Here is a 19895-nt window from a genome sequence, read left to right on the forward strand (position 1 = left end):
TGTATGAAAACTGCTTTGTCTTTAGCTCTTAAGAGACTTAATACCTTGGAGAGGAGGCTCCTTAATGAATAAGTTCTGAGTCAGTGATTGAGGTTCATCATTTTATTGACACAGTCTTAAATAGTGAGCTATTTTAAGATATTTTAAACCCTAGTGTTTAAATAATTCACCGAGAAACAATAGTAAATATTTATTGAGTATCTATTAAATATTAACCATTTTGCTAAACATTTTACAGGCCTTATCTCATTTAATCCTCACGAATCCCTATAAGGTAGTTCTCTTGTTCTCCCCATTTTACAGAGAAGACAGCTGAGGCACTGAGAAGGCTAAGTAACTTTACCCAGAGTCACGTAGCAAGTAAGAGGTACAGTCCGGGTTTTGAATCGGGAGGTCTGACCCCAGAGCCTGCATTAAACAAACAACTGTGTTAATACTGCCACTCCATAACAGTGATGAATTATTTAATTTTATCCAACTTGGTATTGAGGAAGAAAGTACCTAGCCTCAGAAAATAATGCAATGAGTGTGTATTGGTGCAAGAGTGTGATCTTGACAAAAGGCAATAACAGCTTTTAACTTTGAGGTGTTTAAACACAGTTCATTGAGCTGAAGATCTGCTGTGTTTTTGTGATGCTTATGGTCAGACATTCAGTGGTCTTGTTTCTTAGGGCTTTACCCTGTGGGTTTCTGTTCTGACTCCACTGGGTACAGGGAGTCAGTATGCCAGCTCTTTTCCCATCATTAGCCCTGAGCCGACCCCCGGAATGGAAAATTGTGACCCAAGTCCAGCTGCTGGCCTGTCTGTCTGTGCTTTCCAGCCCAAGAATTGATTCCCTCTCTGAGAGAATTGGAAAGGCTCCTGGAGGCTGCCGAGAAGCTTTGATGTAGAGGTAGCAATTGAACAGATTGTCCTTTAGAAGCAGCCAAATTTCATTTTCCAGATTGAAAGACAGACTTCCAAGAAAACTTTTCTTTTTAATGTTTTGTTCTAGCATCCAAAAAAGACCCAACTTCAGATCTGGGCTTGAGAGTTTCTCATGGCTATTCTTGTTTGGTGGAGGGTGGTTGGCCCACTCTCAGATGGCATGTGTCTTAATAGCTGTATGGTTGGCCAGGCCAGCCTTCACCTCCCTCCTGCTGGGTTCCAAGAGGAAGTCCACTTGACAACTGCTGGGCACCTCCTAGTAAGCTCACCAGAGTATTTTGGTGTCACTTTGTGACAGACCTGGACTTAAACTCCAGCCCAACCACTAGCTTGTTATATTGTGGCTTCCCTCAAGTTACTTAGCCTTTTTGAGCCTGTTTCCTCATCTCTAAATGAGGATTATAATGCCTCCCTTCAGGGTTAAAGTGAGGATTAAGTGAGATATGTATTGACATGACTAGCAGTGGACCTGACAGGAAATACGGACCCTTAGTGAATGTTAGTTTCTAATATTAGTATTAGAGAAGCAGTTAGTGATTAAGACCACAGTGCCTAAAATCAAGCAGATCTGAATTTGATCCTAGATGTTTCATAGCTGTGTGACCTTGGGCAATTGTCATGGTGTCTCTCTAAGAGTCCATTTTCTCACCTGTCATTGAGGGTATTGTGAATACCCACATGATAGGCCTGTTGGTAGAATTCATTGAGCTCATGCATGTAAGCATCAATTACAATGTCTCACACAAAGTAAGCCTGCAAGGAATTACGACTCTTTATTATTGGTAGTATTAGTTGCTTCACAGAGGTTCTGCTCTGTGTTTTCTTTCCTAGTGGCCCCAGTTTGTTATCATTTAGTACATTGTGTTGTTTGCTGCAAGGCAGAAAATATCCCTTTTTTCTTGAGTCATTACTCAAAGGGCAGATTCTACCCGAAGGGCCCAAATTGACTGATACTCACTTTTCTTTATCCTCTTGCTCCAGCTTTGCTCCCTGTCATGTAATAGGTAGGGCTCATTGAGTGGGGATCCCTCATCTAGCCAGAGGCATTTCCTAGAGATCTGAGAATTGAGAGGCGTGGATGTCTAAGCATTGACCTGAGTTTTAGTATCTTAAAGTTTTGTTATTCCTGGGGGGTGATGAATGGCCTTTCATTTAGATGTAATCTGCTTTCTTATGTAACTACAGCTCCCTAGAGCCTCACTTCTTTCTCCTGGTCATTTATTTTGGGTGAATCATTCTGCATACCCATGTTTGTAGCATACTGGGTCACCTTAAAGAAGGAAGACAGGAAAAAGAAACTAGAAGAACTTAGACTTCTCAGTGGGGCTCCAGTGAAAAATGCCTATACTTAAGTGGGGTAGGCAAAGTAGTGTCTGCCTAGCTTTCCAGATGAATTTGAGACCAGGAAGGGAAAATAGCACGTAAGTTGGAAGGAACCATACAGATCATCTAGGCCATATTATACGAAGTGAGAAAACTGAGAATCTGAGAAGAAAAGTGATTTGCCCAAGGCCACACAGCAAAGTGGTACCGGGGCTGGAACTAGAAGGCTGTTTGTCTGACTGCATTCAGTGCTCTTTCAACCCATTGTCTCGTCCTCTGGTTCCACTGGCCCTCTCTATGGTCACATAATCAAAGAGCACTGTACCTGCCATATATTTGACTTGAACAGATTCCTACCAATATTTAAAATACAGTCAACATTCCTTCCCTCACATATTTATACTTTATTGTTATTTTCTAGGGTGTCAGATGCCTGATACATTCAATTCATGGTTTCTTATAACTCTACTTCACGTCTGGTAAGTGAGCAATTTAAATGAAGTCACCAAATGTATTTTTTTTTTTTTTGAAACATGGCTAACTTGTAAGGTATAGCCTTCAGCAAGGCTGATTATATGAAATGGCAGTTGTTCAGGCATTAAAAAAACTGTTCCTTTCATTTTAATAACTAGTGTCTTAAATCACATTTTTATTAAAGGTCAAAGCATAGTCCCAGAAAGAAACTAATATTTGTAGGCTTTTCTCAAAGAACACCTAGCCTGGTGAACAATGCTATCAGTATCTCTAAGAGACTCTGTGAGCTTGGATGGAAAGTTCTCTCCCTTGGCTGTTTTAGGAAAGTTCACATTTACGTAAAAGTGGTTTGAATTGTGAGAATCCGTGGTCATTTCCATTGCTGGTCATCAGAAACCTATAACAAATTATAGCACTGACATTTACGCCTGTACCTCTAAAATGTGCATACAGGTTAGATTCATGCCAGGTTTGTTGCATGTAAAAATATTTAACACCTTAAACAGTATATTTTTTCTTCAGCTGCAAATTAAGTAGCCAAAAAAAATCAGTTTTTCATCTAATGTTACACAGTATTAAAGGTCAGAAGGATATAGGAGAGACGTTGAAGTGGGGGCTGGGGAATGCATTTATTGAACTGCCAGATCTTGGGAAAGTAAATTCCGGAGAACTAAGTTTACTATTTTGACCATAGTGAGTATCTGAGGAACGTGGGGAATGGTTGCCCTGTCAAAAGGACCCTTGTTTGAGACTGCCTTCAGCTGAGCTTTGCATCACAGGACTGACTACTATATAAAGACTTTTTGGTTTTGATCACCTCTGAAATATTTCTTCTTCTGAACTCATATAGTCACTGAGATTGGCTGAGGGGCATAAGGTAGCAATTTATTTTAGGTTATTTTTTCTAAGCCGGTACTTCATTGAGTGTACACTATGTCCTGGGCAGTTTGCTGGGAACTAGCAGTGGTTCTCAAGAAGCTCACAGTCTAACGAGGGAGATAAGACATTTAAAATAGTCAGTGATAAATCGGAATGGCTAAGTTCTATACTAAATCTGAGTAAGTAGTGCCTATGCGACCACAGAGGAAGCCACAATTATCAAAACCTTCACGAGTTCTGCCTCTTCTTTGAAATATACTGTCTTTTAGTCAGGCAGCTGAGAAGGCAGACTACCTTCTGTCCGAATGGTGAAGGTTAAGAAAAGGTTTAGGGAGGGCAGCTGAATATGCTGAGAGGAAAACCACTTTTTCAAGAGGAGAGGACTGCAGAGGTGGCATTGCAGAATTACTCACTGGAAAGGTGGGAGGGCTGAGAGGAGGCTAGGCTGTTCCCAGAGGAGCTTAAAGATAATATTCAGAGCTTGTATGAAAGACTCTTTATTGCCCATATAGCTAGAGGTATCAGAGTGTTAGAGGGAGTGGATGGCAAAATAAAATATATAATCCCTGTAACCACATCCCAAGGTCAATCCCTGACTAATAGTAGCCAGGAGAACCTTGAAGCTACTTACAGTTCCTTCAAGATAGCCACCATTTCCAAACATGCCTCCTGCATCTTCCTTGCTGAGGTTGGTTTTAATTTCTCAGAGGAGTGGGGAGTACTGCTACCAGTTAAGTAGGGGGAGGGAGGCTGTCTGCTTCAAATCTACACTTGGCCTCCCCTCCACACTTCCTCTTTAGTTCTAAGGATCTGCAGTCTTTGGTAGAATGAAGCGGTAGCTTTTCACTTTGAATCGGGAAACTCTTATTGAGAACTCACTGTGTGTTAAGGACTGGGGGGCTTTGGAGAGAAGGGTATGACATGGCATGCACCTTTAGAAACTTAGTCTAGCAGATAACAGGCAGAGAGCACAATTGCCTATAATGGATGACAGTGAAAGAAGTGTTGTGCCCAGGGCACAAGCAGAGACTATGGAAGGACAAGGAGGTATGACTAAATCCAAATGTGATGGTGGTGGCGGGGGGAGAGTATTGGATAAAGAGCTCTGTGGTAGAAGTGACGTTGATGTACCATGAAGGGTGAGTAGAATTTCTGTCAGAGAAAAGGAGGGCATTTTAGGTTGAGGGAATATCAGGAGCAAACCACAGAACGTATGTGCAAGGACATGGAGTATTTGAGGACAGCCACTTGTCAGAAGTGTCTAGAGCAGGTTTGTGGAGGAATTTTAACGGGAAGGTTGCCATAAATGTAGTTTGGGGCCCAATTGTGCTGTCATCCTTCAAGAAGAATTGGGGAAACTTTCTCTTCTAGGGGAGAGGGGTGTTAGGAGGAGTAATGGATCCACTCCAAGTGGAGAAGCTATGTTCTTCCAGCCCTGATCTCTTAGCCTGAAGCTCCAGGAGGATAACTGAGGGATAGCCATATCCAGTATTACAGGACTCAGTGGACTTCCTAGAGATGTGTAGGGTTGAAATACCTCCTGTAGGTGGTAGTATGAGGGAGAGCTAGGGAAGCTTAGAAAGCAGTTACAAAGTAGAAAGAATCCTCCCCATCCCCTAAGAAAAAAATAAACCCAATAAACAGAATACCCTGGCAGTGGACTTTTCAGAAAGCTTGCTTGGGTTCCCAAGGGTGATGGCTCCCTGTTGGCTCTTAGAATAGGGACAGGATTTCTCACATCCTTTTAGTTCCCTGGAGGAGGTGTTGATTCCCTTATCCTGTCTGCTTTCTCTAGTTCTTAAGTTTTTCTGTGTATTTTCAGTTTCTAGAGGTCCCTTATCAGTTGTGTATTCACATGAGCTTGCAGCTGCAGTGACTATGTGTCCTTTGTCTTTGTCGAATAAGATTCGTATTGACTGTGCCCGCTGAAAAATTGTTGAGAGAGGTTGCTGTCTGGGCTTTCCTGCATCCAGATGTGGACTTGATAAAGGCAGGCCTCCTCCTCTGTTCCCTGTCTTGGGCAATGGCATTGCAATCCATTCCGGTATCCACACCAGAAACCAGGGAGATCTCCTTGACTTTTCCCTTACCCCTTCATCTGGTCTCAAACTTTTTTGACCATGACCCACAATAACAAATGAATTTTACTCTGCAACCCAGAACACACACGTCTCTGATATTATAGTTGTAAAACTTGTCCTTATAATGTCAGATAGTCTCTGATATTTTCTATTCCATTTGAATTCATTATAAAAGAAAATTTAAGATGTCACCCATTAAATTGATTTTACTGGGTTATAAGCAACAGTACCTGGAAACTGGTCTTTGGCCTACAATTTCCATCTTCACATGCCATTGGTCTTCTCAATACAAATTGGATCAGTATATACACACGTGCACACACACACACACACTCACATACTCCTTAATATTCTCCATTATTCTTGGGACAGAGTAGGTTTCTTAGCATGGTATTCATATCCCATCAATATGCCACCTCTGCTAGTCTTATATGCTATTCTAGGTACCAATATCACCACCACTCCCTCCTCTGCAAAATAAAACAATATTACATAATAGAAATATCAAGTCTTCTGTACAGAGTTTTCTTCTGTCCAGAAAGTCCTTCTCCTTGCTATCCCCCTGACGAACTCCTGTTTTTCATTCAATATCCAACTCAGATATCATTTCTCTTTGAAGCCTTTCCTACCCTTTGAAGGCGAGAGTTAGTTCCTCTTTTGTGTTCTCTTAGTATTTTGGACATCTCTATCATAGCATTCATCATATAACATTATTATGTTTTATCGTATAGTCTTTGTGGATGGTGAATTTATGAGAGCAACAATTATTTTTATTATTTTTTTGGAAAGATATGAAAATGAGGTATTTCTTCCCTCAATTGCATGTCTTACTCTTAATTTGTATCAGTAAATGTTCATTAAGTAACTGATGGCCCCAGATCTGACTTGGCTGCCACAGCATTTGGAAGGGTCCTGAAACTGTCTTTTGGTTGGGTGAGAGTGGCAAAGCTCCACTCCTACTTAAGTTTCTCTGGTGGTTACATGTATGTAGCTGGAATTTATGTTGCTGTTAGTGGATTTGTTAGAGACTCCTCTTTTAGTCATGGAAAACTAATACCTTCTAGATGCAGAAGTTAATTTTAGGAAATGGAATGGGATAAATAAAATTAGAATATGCCTATGATGGAGATAGAATGCAGGGAGTAAATTTGTAAGTTTGTATTTTTTATTTTATTTTATTTTTAAGTAATCTCTACATCCAATATGGGGCTCAAGTTTACACCCCGAGATCAAGAGTCACATGCTCCACCAACTGAACCAGCCAGGTGGCTCTGCAGTTTGTATTTTTAAAAATTATTTTAAAGTCAGGTGTATCATAAATATAATAATTGTCAAGCCTTTTACATATATTATCTTTTATTTATTTTACATGTATTGTCTCACACATTCGTACAACTACTTTATTTCACATATGAGGGGTCAGCAGCTTAGAGAAGTCAGAGAACTTGCCCAAAGATCTAATTAGTACATGGTGGAGAGGAAATTCAAAGTATAGGTCTGGCTAACTCAAAGTAATAAGTTGCTTTCCTCATTGGTAGTTAAAGCTACCAAAGTAACTAATTAAGTGATTGCTTATTAATACTAATACTATTTAATCTTATTAATGCTATTTATTATTTAAAGTACTTGCTTATTCTTAAACATAAATCTGTAAATTATAGGGGCTCCTGGCTTTCTCGGTCCGTGGAGCATGCGACTCTTGTTCTCAGGGTTGTGGGTTTGAGGCCTACAGTGAGTGAAGAGATGATTTAAAAATTAAAGAAAAAATTAAATCCATAAACTTATAGCATTTATTCTCCAATTGAATCTACAGTATGCAGAAAATTTGTTTCCTGCCCTCACAGGGCTTAGAGTGTGGGAGAGAGACATTAAATCATTAATAAAATAGAGCTGGAATAGTGTAATGAGAGGAAATGGTAGCGGGGAAGAGGGGTCCATAATTTAGATGGGGGTGCGTGGGTCAGTCACTCAGGGAGGGCTCACTGAAGAGATGACATTTAAAATAACACCTGAATGGTAAGTAGAAGTTAGCAAGTCAAAGGGTGGATAGAAAAACATTGCAGGTATAGGGATCTAGTGGTTCAGTTTTACCAGCTGAGCGCTTTTTAAAAACGAAATTTTATGCTCAGTCACCATGTACGAATAGATAACGAATTGCTATTTGGGTTGAGGAAGTGGGAATGACCTGCTTATTTCAGGTCTTCACAATGTGCCCACTGGTGAGGGGCTCTTATGTAGTTCTGTGGAGACTCAGACCACAGTTCAAAAACCACAGATCTAGGGGCACCTGGGTGGCTCAGTTGGTTAAGCAACTGACTCTAAGTTTCAGCTCAGGTTGTGATCTCAGGGTCATGAGATCGAGCCCTGCGTCCGGCTCCATGCTTAGCGTGGAGTCTTCATGGCACTCTCCCTCTCCTTCTGCCCCTCCCCGCCTGCTCGCCCTCTCTCTCTCTGTCTCTCTCTCTCAGATAGATAAATAAATAAATAAATGAATAAATAAATAAATAAATAAATAAATAAATAAATAAATAAATCTTTAAAAAAAATAAAAAATAAAACCACAGATCTAGTTCAACCCTCATTTTACAAATGGGGAGATGATTTTGGCAATTTTAAGGAATTTGTCACAGGCCTCTTCATGGAGGATCTGAGACTCAAATCCAAAGCTGACTGCTGCTTCTGCAATCCTTGGCTTTTTGCTTGAGTGTCTCCTTTTGATGGTCATGGGGATGAGGGTTTCTTCCCATGAATATGAACAGCATAGCACTGACCATCAACTGTACAAAACTGTGTTTCTTGGTACTCGCTGTCTGTGTCCTGGGAGAGGAAACAGTAGACCTGAAAACAGTAAGGGGTGATAAGTGCTATGTGTAGCAGACACACAGGTCTTATGGGAGCACAGGGGAAGGGGGACTGCCTGGGGATGGTCAAAGGAAGCAGTTACATTGGCCTTCTGGGGTCTAGAACCAGAGCACATGGGGTCTTGAGGAGTTATTAGGAGGGTAGGAAGTAACTGTAAACTACTTTTTAAGACATTCCAAGCGATTAAGAAAGATGATCACTAGAGGGAGAAACAGGACAGAGGGGAAGCATTTTGTTATTTGCTTTCCATTTTTTCTTTTAAGAGGGGGAAACACTGGAACATTTTTATAAGTTTGTGGGAAGAAGCCTCTGGGAAAGAAAAGGAAGTAAACTGCACAGGTGGGAAGGGGTTGGAAAACAGACTGGTCCCAGTCTCAGTCAGCGAGAGAACTGCCCTGGCAGACGCTCCGGCCTTTGCAAGTGGGCTCTTTAAAACCACCACAGCAGTTTTGATGTAGCTGTAGGGCTTGCAAGCTCATGCTGGATTCCAGCAGCTCCAGACCTGCTATATATGGTGAGCCCTGGCCATGTGCACATCCCTACTCTCCCTCCCCGAGCCAGTCACTCTGTTCAAACCCTCACACGTGTTGCTTTTGCCCAAACCGAAGGCCTGTGCAGCATCATTTTATCAACATTGCTTAACCTAAAAGCACTGGTACCTGCTACCCAGGAGCTTGTTCTCTATAGTGGATCTGACAGGCAGGCCACAGGCCAGGTGTAGTTCTTGGAGGAGGCTCGCTGTCAGGTGAGATGGCTTCAGGAAGTGCCTCACCCCACTTGTCTGTTTGCCCATAGACTGTCCTGTGGCCCCCATACTCCCCACACTCCCCACATAAAGATTAGGCTTCATGGGGAGGGAGTTTAGGAAACCAGGTGGAGATAGCCATGTACACAGCCCCGGGAAAGGGTAAGCATGCCAGCTCACAAATAAATAAACTCATTCATTAGCACACTGCTGAGGCTTGAGTGTGGGCATGTAGGCTCTGCTTCCTTGGCCTCGGCTGGTGGCAGAGTAAGGGAAACAGGCTATCCTTTGGGATTCCTTCACAGCAGCCAGGGTGACAGACCTGCCTTGAATGCCCACTAGTCTTCATTGAAGTCAAAATCAGATCCACTCTGAACAGCGAATAAACCACCATGAGGGAGAAAGAAGGCCAAGACACAACTGGCATTGTCAGAAGGCCCAAACAGAGCAAGCAGGACAGGGTACTCAGAGCTGCCAATACATGGCAGGAGGGCAGCATCCAGAATCACAAGAATTCTTCCCTCCCAGATGTAGGCAGAGAGGAGCAAAGCATGGCTAGGACTCTTGTTCCTTTGAACTCTGCAGGCAGTGTTGCTGTCTTCCTCTTCCTCCTTATAGCAGGAAGAGGCTCTTGGAGCTGTGCTATCACAGAATGGGGGAAACAGCCCATACTGACACTGGCCTGGGAGACACTGTGGCCTAGAGGAAAGAGGGGGAGTTCGGACTTCATTCCAGCTCTGCTCTTTTCCATTCCACTTAAGTAACCTAAGGCAACCTTAGGTTACTTAAGTAATTATGAACTACATTTTAAGGATTTCCAAATGATTAAGAAGGTGGGATGGAGGGGAAACATTTTTTTATTTTTTATTTTAAGATGGGGAAACACTGAAACATTTTTATAAGCCTAGAGGAAGAAGCCTCTTTACTTCCTTCTCTTCTTTCCTCAGAGCGTCAGTTTTTTTTGTTGTTGTTTTTGTTTTTGTGAAATGGGAGCAGTTAGAGTTAATTGAAAGAGAGTGTGGATGCAAATGCATTTTCAGGTGACAAGTCTGATATTAGAGGATGTCATAAATGGCAGTAATCACTATTATTATTTGCCATAAGATAAAATTTATATCTTAGCCCTTTGTTTTGTTTTTTTTTTTTTTTTTTTAAAGATTTTATTTATTTATTTGAGAGAGAGAATGAGAGAGAGCACATGAGAGGGGGGAGGGTCAGAGGGAGAAGCAGACTCCCTGCCGAGCAGGGAGCCCGATGCGGGACTCGATCCCGGGACTCCAGGATCATGACCTGAGCCGAAGGCAGTCGCTTAACCAACTGAGCCACCCAGGCGCCCCAGCCCTTTGTTTTTTGAGATGCCTAGTGAGTGAGTCTCTTTCCTCTTTTCCCTGCCTCTGTGCTTGCCCTTTAGCGATAGTTGGGAGCCAAGACTAAGGCTTGACTACTCCTTTTTTTTTCTTTACTTTGCTAGCTGGGTTATTTGCTTTCCTTATATGTAAAGGACATCAGTATTATTTATGAGCCACTAGAATCACTGAGAGACGAGGATAGTACTGTGAAGCTTAAAACCTCAATAATAAATTGTGGGTTTAAGAACATCATCAAATTTGGGAGGGATAACTGGAATTGTTCCTAAACGGAGTAGTTTATATATAGACTAAGTTTATACTTAGAGTAGGTACTTAGTAAATACTTGTTAAATGAATGATTAAATTAATTGTTTAATACAAGAATATTTTTATTGCTTAAAAATTTTTTATTTTTAGAGCAATTTTAGGTTTGAGCAGAAGATTATCTCTTTTTAAAGTTTACTTTGCATTCTTAAGGGCAGTTTTTATTATGTTTTAGCAGGGAAGTGTCCCCCGTTTCCCTTCCTCCACTTCCCCCTGGAACAGAGCTCTGAAATTGTGAAGTTGAATCAGTAGCAAAATGTAATTTGATTTCTCAACGCTTAATTTAAATATTTATTATGATGAATGCATCCATAATGTAAATTGAAGTAGAGCTATCCTGTTCTGTTCTTTAAACCTAGTGTTCTCAATTGTTGTGGAATATACTTTACTTAGTGACTCAAACATTATTGTTGTGCAGTGAGAGCCTGTGTGTGATAAGTGTTGGCTTTGTTTTGTAGTGGATACCAGGATCATCAGATCTTTTTTGTTTTTGTTTACCATTTTGGACTTGTTTCACTCATTCTCTTTTCACCTGCCAATGTACTTTAACCTGTTCTGAATGATTCAGGAGGTCCTGATAACTTTTTTTTTTTTTAAGATTTTATTTATTTATTTGTCAGAGAGCGAGCGAGAGAGCACAGGCACGGGGAGCAGCAGGCAGGGGGAGAAGCAGGCTCCCCGCTGAGCAGGGAGCCTGATACGGGACTCGATCCCAGGACTCTGGGATCATGACCTGAGCTGAAGGCAGACGCTCAACTGACTGAGCCACCCAGGCGTCCTGGTCCTGATAACTCTTAACTGTACTTTGCCAGGCTATATTTTTTGAGTTGTACTGGGTATGTTACCCTGCCTCTTGAACCTCAGTTGCTGTGCTATTTTTTGTGTGTTTTCAATATATTTTTAGTTTCTTTCTTTCCTGTTAGGCTGCCAGCCATTACTTTTGGTTGCTGTAGGTATGCTTGCCTCAGGTAAGCCGGTCTTTCCCCTCTGATATGCTATTTCTAATGTGATGCTAGTTTTGAAACTGTTACTACTCTTGTGAGGATTAGATGGAAACTAGAGTAAATGGATTCCGTAAGACTTGTACTAGTCATTAAAGGAGGCAGAGAAACAGTAGGGTTCAGATCTCACCTTTGACTAGGTTTGTAACTCAGGGCAAGTTACTTCTCTAAGACTCAGTTTCCTCAATTATAAAGTGTGGACAGTAGGAACCCCTGGACTACACCAAAAGAAAAAACTTTTGCATAGTGAAGGAAACCATCAACAAAATGAAAAGGCAACCTACTGAATGGGAGAAGATATTCACAAATGATATATTTGATAAGGGGTTAATGTCCAAAATACATAAAGAGCTTATATGATTCAACACTCCCAAAAAATAAATAATCTAATTAAAAAATGGGCAGAGGACATGAATAGACATTTTTCCAAAGAAGACACAGATGGACAACAGACACATGGAGAGATGATCAGCATCAGTAATCATTAGGGCAACGCAAATCAAAACTACAGTGAGATACCACTTTACATCTGTGAGAATGGTTAGAATCAAAAAGACAAGAAATAACAAGTATTGGTGAGGATGTGGAGAAAAAGGAACCCTCATGCACTGTTGGTAGGAATGCAAACTGGTGCAGCCACTGTGGAAAACAGTATGGAGGTTCCTCAAAAATTAAAAATAGAAATACCATTTGGTCCAGTAATCACACTATTGGGTATTTACCCCAAAAATGAAAACATGAATTTGAAAAAATATACGCACCTCTGTGTTTATTGCAGTATTATCTACAGTAGCCAAGATTTAGAAGCAACTGAAGCCATCAATAGATGAATGGATAAAGAAGATACACACACACACGTGTGCGTGTGCGCATGCGCAATGGAATATTACTCAGCTGTAAAAAGGATGAGATCTTGCCATTTTTGACAAGGATGGACCTAAAGGGTATAATGCTAAATTAAATAAGTCAGAGAAAGACAAATACCATATGGTTTCACTTATATATGGAATCTAAAAAAAAAAAAAACAAATGAATAAACAAAAAGCAGAAACATACTTATAAATCCCCAGAACAAACTGAAGGTTGCCAGAGGGGAGGGAATGAGGGATGGGCAAATTGGGTGAAGCAGAGTGGGAGATACAGGCTCCTAGTTTATGGAATGAATAAGTCATGGAGATACAAGGTACATCGTAGGGAATATAGTCAGTGGTATTGTAATAGGGTTGTATGGTGACAGATGGTAGCTACACTTGAGGTGAGCATAGTATAATGCATACTTTATGGTCTGAGAAAATCTGTGCCTTTTAAACCTCAGAGGGCAGGTGTATTAACAAACTACAGAATTTTCAAATAAATGAAGAATTCCATTACCTCACTATTGCTGTTGATGAATTGGCCTCTGACGACATGTAAGCATCAAAACTCACAGTGTCTTTTCAGGTGAGAGGCTGACATGAGCGACTTGATTAACTTTGAGAAAAACCTTACGAAAAAGGACTGTTGAACTTTCCCGAGTTTGTTTCTGCTTTGGAATGTATCCTGTGTCATGTGAAGTAGTCAAATCTTTTTCCATGACCTGTTTTTATTGTTACACAGTGTTATTTCTTAGGCACTAACTGGGTTCAGGGGTTACAAATTTAAATCACAGCATCAGCAAATCTCATGGTTGGAAGGGATGTTAAAGATCATGTAGTCAACCTGTCAGATAGCTGAGTTCTCACAAAGCGTTTATTCACCCTTCAGAAGTAGGCAGATTCTCTGTCTTGGGCTTATTCATTCCATTATTCGAATCTTCAGAAACCCTCCTGTTAGAAAGTTCGTTCTTTCAGTGTTCAGTGTTGAGGAATTCTTTCTCCCTCTGTGGCTCACCCGTTGGTTCTGATTCTAACTCTTGGACAAATAGTCTAATCACTTGTCTACAATATTTAAGGAAACTCTCCTGTTTTTCTCCAGGCTATATATCTTCTGATCTTTCATCTTTTCCTCTTGTCTCTTAAAATATAATGTTCAAAACTATGGACACTATTCCAGGTAGAGTCTGACCTGTGCTGAATGGGACAAAAATTTCACTTTGCACATTTGATACTATATTTCCATTACTGTATCTAAAATCACATTAATTTGGGGGACAACCTCATCATCACCTTGACTTCCTTTGAAGATAATTGTCAACTTAAGCCTATAAGGCTCTTTCATACATAAATGGGCATGACTCACCTATCCTGTACCACTACAGTTCTTTAAGACCCAAGTGCAGGACCCTAGGTTTACCCCTGTTCAAATTCATTCTGTTAGATTCAGCCCATTGAAACAGTCTGTTGAAGTATTTTTGGCTCATGGTTGGGTCATCCAGCATATTTGTCTTCCTGCCCAGCTTTTTGTCATCTGCAGATTTGATAAGTATGTTTTCTTTTCTCCATCTTAGTCGTTAACAGAGATGTTGAGGCAGGCCAGGCTGGAATCATTCCATTGTACCATACTATTGCTCGTAGAGTTTAATGGGCAGGATTAATTGTATATGGAGACAGAATTGTCAGTTTAGATCCAATATTCCATAATTATAGCAGGAAATGTCTTTTGGTGAGTAGTCCTATTGTAGTCGCTTAAAAACTATTAAGTGAGAGATAATAGAAATAAGGATGCTCATTAAGAGTGAGATAAGGAACTAGTTTGGAAAGTTGATGACCCTGCTTATATTCTTATATATAGTTAAGTATAATATATATTTACTAATTAATAAAATAGAATACAATTCTTATATTCTTATGGAAGGTCTTAAGCAGAGACCTTTATGGACTGATTAGAGGCAATGTGGTATAGGAGAAGAATCCCTTAACTAGCCCTGAGATGTTTTACTCACTTATTTATTTAGCAAATAAATATTAAGTGGCTACTATACTTACTTAAGCCCTGGATATACAGTGGTTAAAAAAAACCAGCCCAGACTCGATCTTTGCCTTCAATGGACCTTACATTCTAATGGGGGAAACGATTCAATAATTACATAGGTGAAATCATAATACTTCCTGTGATCTGTATTCTAGATAGGTACTGTCCAACAAACAATGCGAGTCATATATTGAATTTAAAAGTTTCTAGTAGCTCCATTTAAAAAAGTAAAAAGAAAATAATGAAATTTATTTTAATAATTAATTTTAACTCAGTATATCTGCAATAATATTTCAGCATGTAAGCAGTATAAAAAATTTGAGGTATTTGTATTCTTTTTGTTGAACTAAATCTTTGAAATCTTAAACTTATGCCACATGGCAGTTGGAACTAGTCACATTTTAAGTGTTCAGTAGCCACATGTAGCTAGTAGCTTCTCTGTTGGACAGCACCGCACTGTGCCCGTCTTTACAGACTACTTGGTGGTGTTGGGCAAATTACTTTCCTTGTGTAGGACTCCTGTTTTCATTCAGTAAAATGAAAGATTTTGACTTGCTTAGCTTCTAACAACTAAGTGTGGGTCCCTTGCATGTATGAGAGCATCTTTTCAGGTGCTCTAAATCTCCATCTTGATCTGGGTGCTGCTTACATAGGTATATATAATATGTAATTTATCAAGCTATACACTTAAGATTTGTATACTTTATAGTATTTGTGTTATACCTCAATGAAAGTTGGGGTTTTTTTTAAATAAGATCACTTCCAGTTTTTTTATTCTGTGTTCTTTGCTGAAATTACTCAGATGAGCTGACCTTCAATATAAATATGTGATATAAAAAGTGCAAACAGCACTTTTTACTCTTTATATCTTCTTCCCACTCAGGATGTGTCTAGTCCGAATGAAGCAGGAAGGCCGGAGTGGGAAATATATGTGTCGGATCATAGTTCATTTTATGTGGGAGGATGTTGAGCAGCGTGGCAGAGTCATGGGGGTAAGTGAAATGCTGTCCCATTCTGGTCCTGGAAAACTCCAATGAGGGATTGCCTGACTTGAGTTGATTTTTTTTTTTTTAATAACGGTTTTATTTATTTATTTATTTGAGAGAGAGAGAGAGAGATACACATCAACTCTAACAATGGTTACTTTTGGGGGGTTGTAATAGGGAAAAGACACTTGTCTTTACATTAAATGCTTTTTACTTTTTGATTTTTATTCTATGAACATGTATGACTTTTATAATACATATATAAACTGTTTACTCCTCAGTCCATAGGGAGAACACTGTAATGAAAAAAAACCAAAATAACCCATTTTGTGACCCCATCTGATGGTTCTGCTTTAGATGATCCTAAGCTGGGAGGCAATGAAATGGGAGAAAACAAGGTTTACAATCTACTAAAATATGGTCTGGACACAAAAATACGTAATATACCCAAAGGAAGATTTATATAAACAACTGTATTCTAATGTTTTAGTTTTGTTTTTCTATTACCATTACATTCTATGTTTATATATATAAACTATATATCCCCCTTTCTCAGGTTAATTATTAAATGTACTAATGTACATTTTCATTAGATACCTTGCCAAATTATTCTAGGTTGTTACTGATCAAGGAGCTTGTTTTTCAGTTTCTGAGGACAGTGCAGGCCTGATGCCAGGGTATTTCCATCAGAACAAATTTAGAGGAGGACTGGTTCAAACGTTGAATTGGTGTCAAAGGCATAGCATCCTAAAGCTCAATTATTATTTGATTTCCTCCATTCAACAAATCCAACCCTCTTACCACCATTACTTGGGCTTAATAATTCCATTTCCACACACAGGATGTCCTTGCATTGACAAACCATAATATTGTGTGCAAACACATAAAGTCTCCATGGCATGTCAGTCTCCATAGAGGCAGAAACAACTCTAGCTGAATTACCACCTGACATTAGGCAGCATTACACAGAAATCTAAAAGAAAAGCCATTCTAGAACACATAAAACATCAACTCAAGGGCACCTGGGTGGCTCAGTTGGTTAAGCGACTGCCTTCGGCTCAGATCATGATCCCGGGGTCCTGGGATTGAGCCCCACATTGGGCTCCCTGCTTGGCGGGAGGCCTGCTTCTCCCTCTCCCACTCCCCCTGCTTGTGTTCCCTCTCTCGCTGTCTCTCTCTGTCAAATAAATAAATAAAATCTTAAAAAAAAAGAAAGAGTTGATGTGTATCCTTCTAGCTGGTTCCTATATAAATGCAAATTATAAATACGTATTCTTTAACATAACAGCAATGGGCTTAACCATACACAGTTTTGCATCCTGGCTTTTTAACTTAATATATATTAGATATGGGTTTTTTTAAAAGATTTATTTTTATTTATTTTTATTTTTTATTTTTTTTAAGATTTATTTATTTTATTAATATGAAAGAGAGAGACAGAGATAGCGAGAGAGAGCACAGGCAGGGAGAAGAGGGAGAAGCAGGCTCCCCGCTGAGCTATGTTATCTATAGAAAATATATACTGTTGGTTTTGTGTGTGTATATTTGATTATACATGATATTGTCCTCTGTGTACTAATAAGCAATTAATATGTACTTAATTTTTTTCACTCAGCAGTATGTCTGGAGATTTTTCTGTGCTGCATGGGAGTTAAGTGGGAGGTCGTCACCCATGTTGTATTTATTGTAATTATTTTCACACACTCCTGTGTCATTGACTAATGGTATCATGTGCTTACTCTATGTGTAAAAGTGTGGTCTTTGAGGCTAAATCATGGAGATGATGGTTTCCTACTGAGAGGGTATTTCCAAATTCTCATGTCTTTGGAGGAACTGCAAATATAGGAAGCACAGTGGACATGGATTCATCTTAAGATGTCTTCAGTGACATTTATATGCCTTTCTTTGGGACAGTAGACCATTGGCGTTTCTGTTCATTCTAAAAAGAGGATAGCATATGTCAGAGTTTTAGCTGCTGTCAGCGTCATCATCATTTGTTTTGGAGTCAATGAATACTGACTGTCTTTGTAAGTGTGTTCTTTGGTTCCTTGTTCATTTTTTTCACTGTCAGGCCTTTCTGCTGTCTTTGTTACCCAGAGTGGATCAGCAACCTTGAAGCTATTCTTGTAGCTGAGTGTCCCCCATGCCCTCAGGTACTTACAGCCAACTCTGTGGCAGCACCCAGTGGACATACAGTGGTGCTGCTAGTGCCAAATCACTTAATGATAGCCAGTGATACCCCCTGGCCAGCCACAGCCTTGGCTGACTGCCGTTCAGTGACACGGTAGCTCTTCTAATTAGTTAGCCTGTTTTTTCTTATCACTATTGACTGAACTTGCCTGGGCGTTGGACTGCCAGACCCATGTGGGCCACATGGCTTAATGAGCCATACATTACTGACTCTTGAACTACACGAACCTTTTAGTTATTAACCCCCCCCCCCCATGAATTTCCTTTGGACCTCCATAAATATCTCCATCACAATCTCCAGCACTTTGAACCTTCTGTGTTACTTTATAATGTTACTTCCACTTGACTGCATGCTTTATAAAGGCAGGAGACCTGTTTTAATCACACATTTTTGCTTACATAGTAAACATTGGATGAATAAATATTGTTGAATGAATGAATACATTGAATCTCAGCCTCTGAAATTCTGTTTTAAAGCCAACTTATCAGATAGATGATGCTTGATTTATTTGTTTCTAGACCATGTGTACATCAGTGCAGTCCTGTGGGAGTTAGTTTTTCCTTTTCTTTTTTTTTCCCTCCATTTTATCCAACCATTTTTCTTTCTAATTTTTCTAGATACGATGTCTTATAGAGAAGTGTGTTAGATCGGTGTTTCTCACACTTTAATGTGCCTGTAGTCCACCTGGGGATCTTGTTAAAATACAAATTTGATTCGGTAGGTTGGGGTGGAGCCAGAGAGTCTACATTTCTAGAAAGCGTCAGGTGGTGCCCGCGCCACAGGGGGAGCAGGGTGGGCATGTGGCGGCCACGCTTTGAGAAGCAAGGTTTTAGATGATCCATAATGCTCCCCAAGTACAGACTTGTAAACTCACCTGCATGAAGAGAAATGTCAAGCCCCAGTTTAGTTACAAAGACTATAAAAGATGGTGATTTAAAAATAACAGATGTTTGGACGAGTTGGGGAATTACTATTACTGTTTTTCTATTGTAATTGACTTGGTCCCCCCGCACCCCTATTCCAAACTCATGGTATAAACAGACACCCTTTATACAGGCAAGAAAATTGTATTTTAACCACTTCTGTTACGAGTGTGGTTGTGTGTGTAGAGGGGTTCTCAGTCTTGTGTGTGTGTACAACCTAAAGAAATGGGAAAGTTAGGGACATGTGGCTGGAGAAAGTAGTAGGGAGCCAGCCTGGCCTGGTTCTGACCCTGGCTGCCAAGTCTCTCCTCCTGTGTGCCTCAGTTTCTTTTAAAAATTTGAGTTGTTGGGGTGCCTCAAAAAATCTGATTTGAAGGTGGTAATTTGTAAATCTGTCTCTGTGTAATTTGGCATCCCAAGTGTACATCTTTAAGAAAACTTACATAAAAAGTAGAATTTATAAGACTGATCAGTGTAGTGGTGATCTTTTTCATGCCAAAGAATTCTTAGAGGCTATTACTTTGAGTGGAACCACTTGTGAATTAATGGCGAATCAGAAATTTGAATCAAGAACTCCTTTGAAATTAGAACTGCAGTCTCATTTGGTGGGGAAATTTTTATTAAAAAATTTATGCTTTTTATCAGCTTTTTAGGAGCCCAACTATTGTGAAAAACAAGGCAGACTCATATATCATTAGTGAAGCCGGTATAAAATGCAAGTGTTAAATTTGAGGTTACAGAAATCACATCAATAATTTAGAGCGTTCTAACTTAAAAAAAACCACATTATTTGGGATTTAAACATATAAATTAGCTGTGGAAATAAAGTTCATTATATCACCTCATCTGGTCTTGTTTTATTTCATTAACTGGTTCTTAAAAACCTTTGTGAGCTGAGTTGCAGCTGAAGAGGTTGGAGACCATTTTTCCTTGGGCCCTT

The 19895-nt window shown here is 39.8% G+C and overlaps 1 protein-coding gene across 2 annotated transcripts in view; it reads left to right on the forward strand.

The window, feature by feature from the left end:
- The window catches only part of LOC116641502 (ubiquinol-cytochrome-c reductase complex assembly factor 1), a 97307-nt gene that overhangs the window by 40361 nt on the left and 37051 nt on the right, over positions 1–19895 (forward strand). For both annotated transcript variants that reach the window (XM_032419222.1, XM_032419220.1), the window contains 2 exons: positions 2673–2730; positions 15739–15847. In XM_032419222.1, coding sequence (XP_032275113.1) covers positions 2673–2730; positions 15739–15847 — 167 coding nt within the window. The remainder of the gene's footprint in view (positions 1–2672; positions 2731–15738; positions 15848–19895) is intronic.

Source organism: Phoca vitulina, unplaced genomic scaffold (genome assembly GCF_004348235.1).
Source record: "Phoca vitulina isolate PV1807 unplaced genomic scaffold, GSC_HSeal_1.0 scaffold22, whole genome shotgun sequence".
NCBI lineage: Eukaryota > Metazoa > Chordata > Mammalia > Carnivora > Phocidae > Phoca > Phoca vitulina.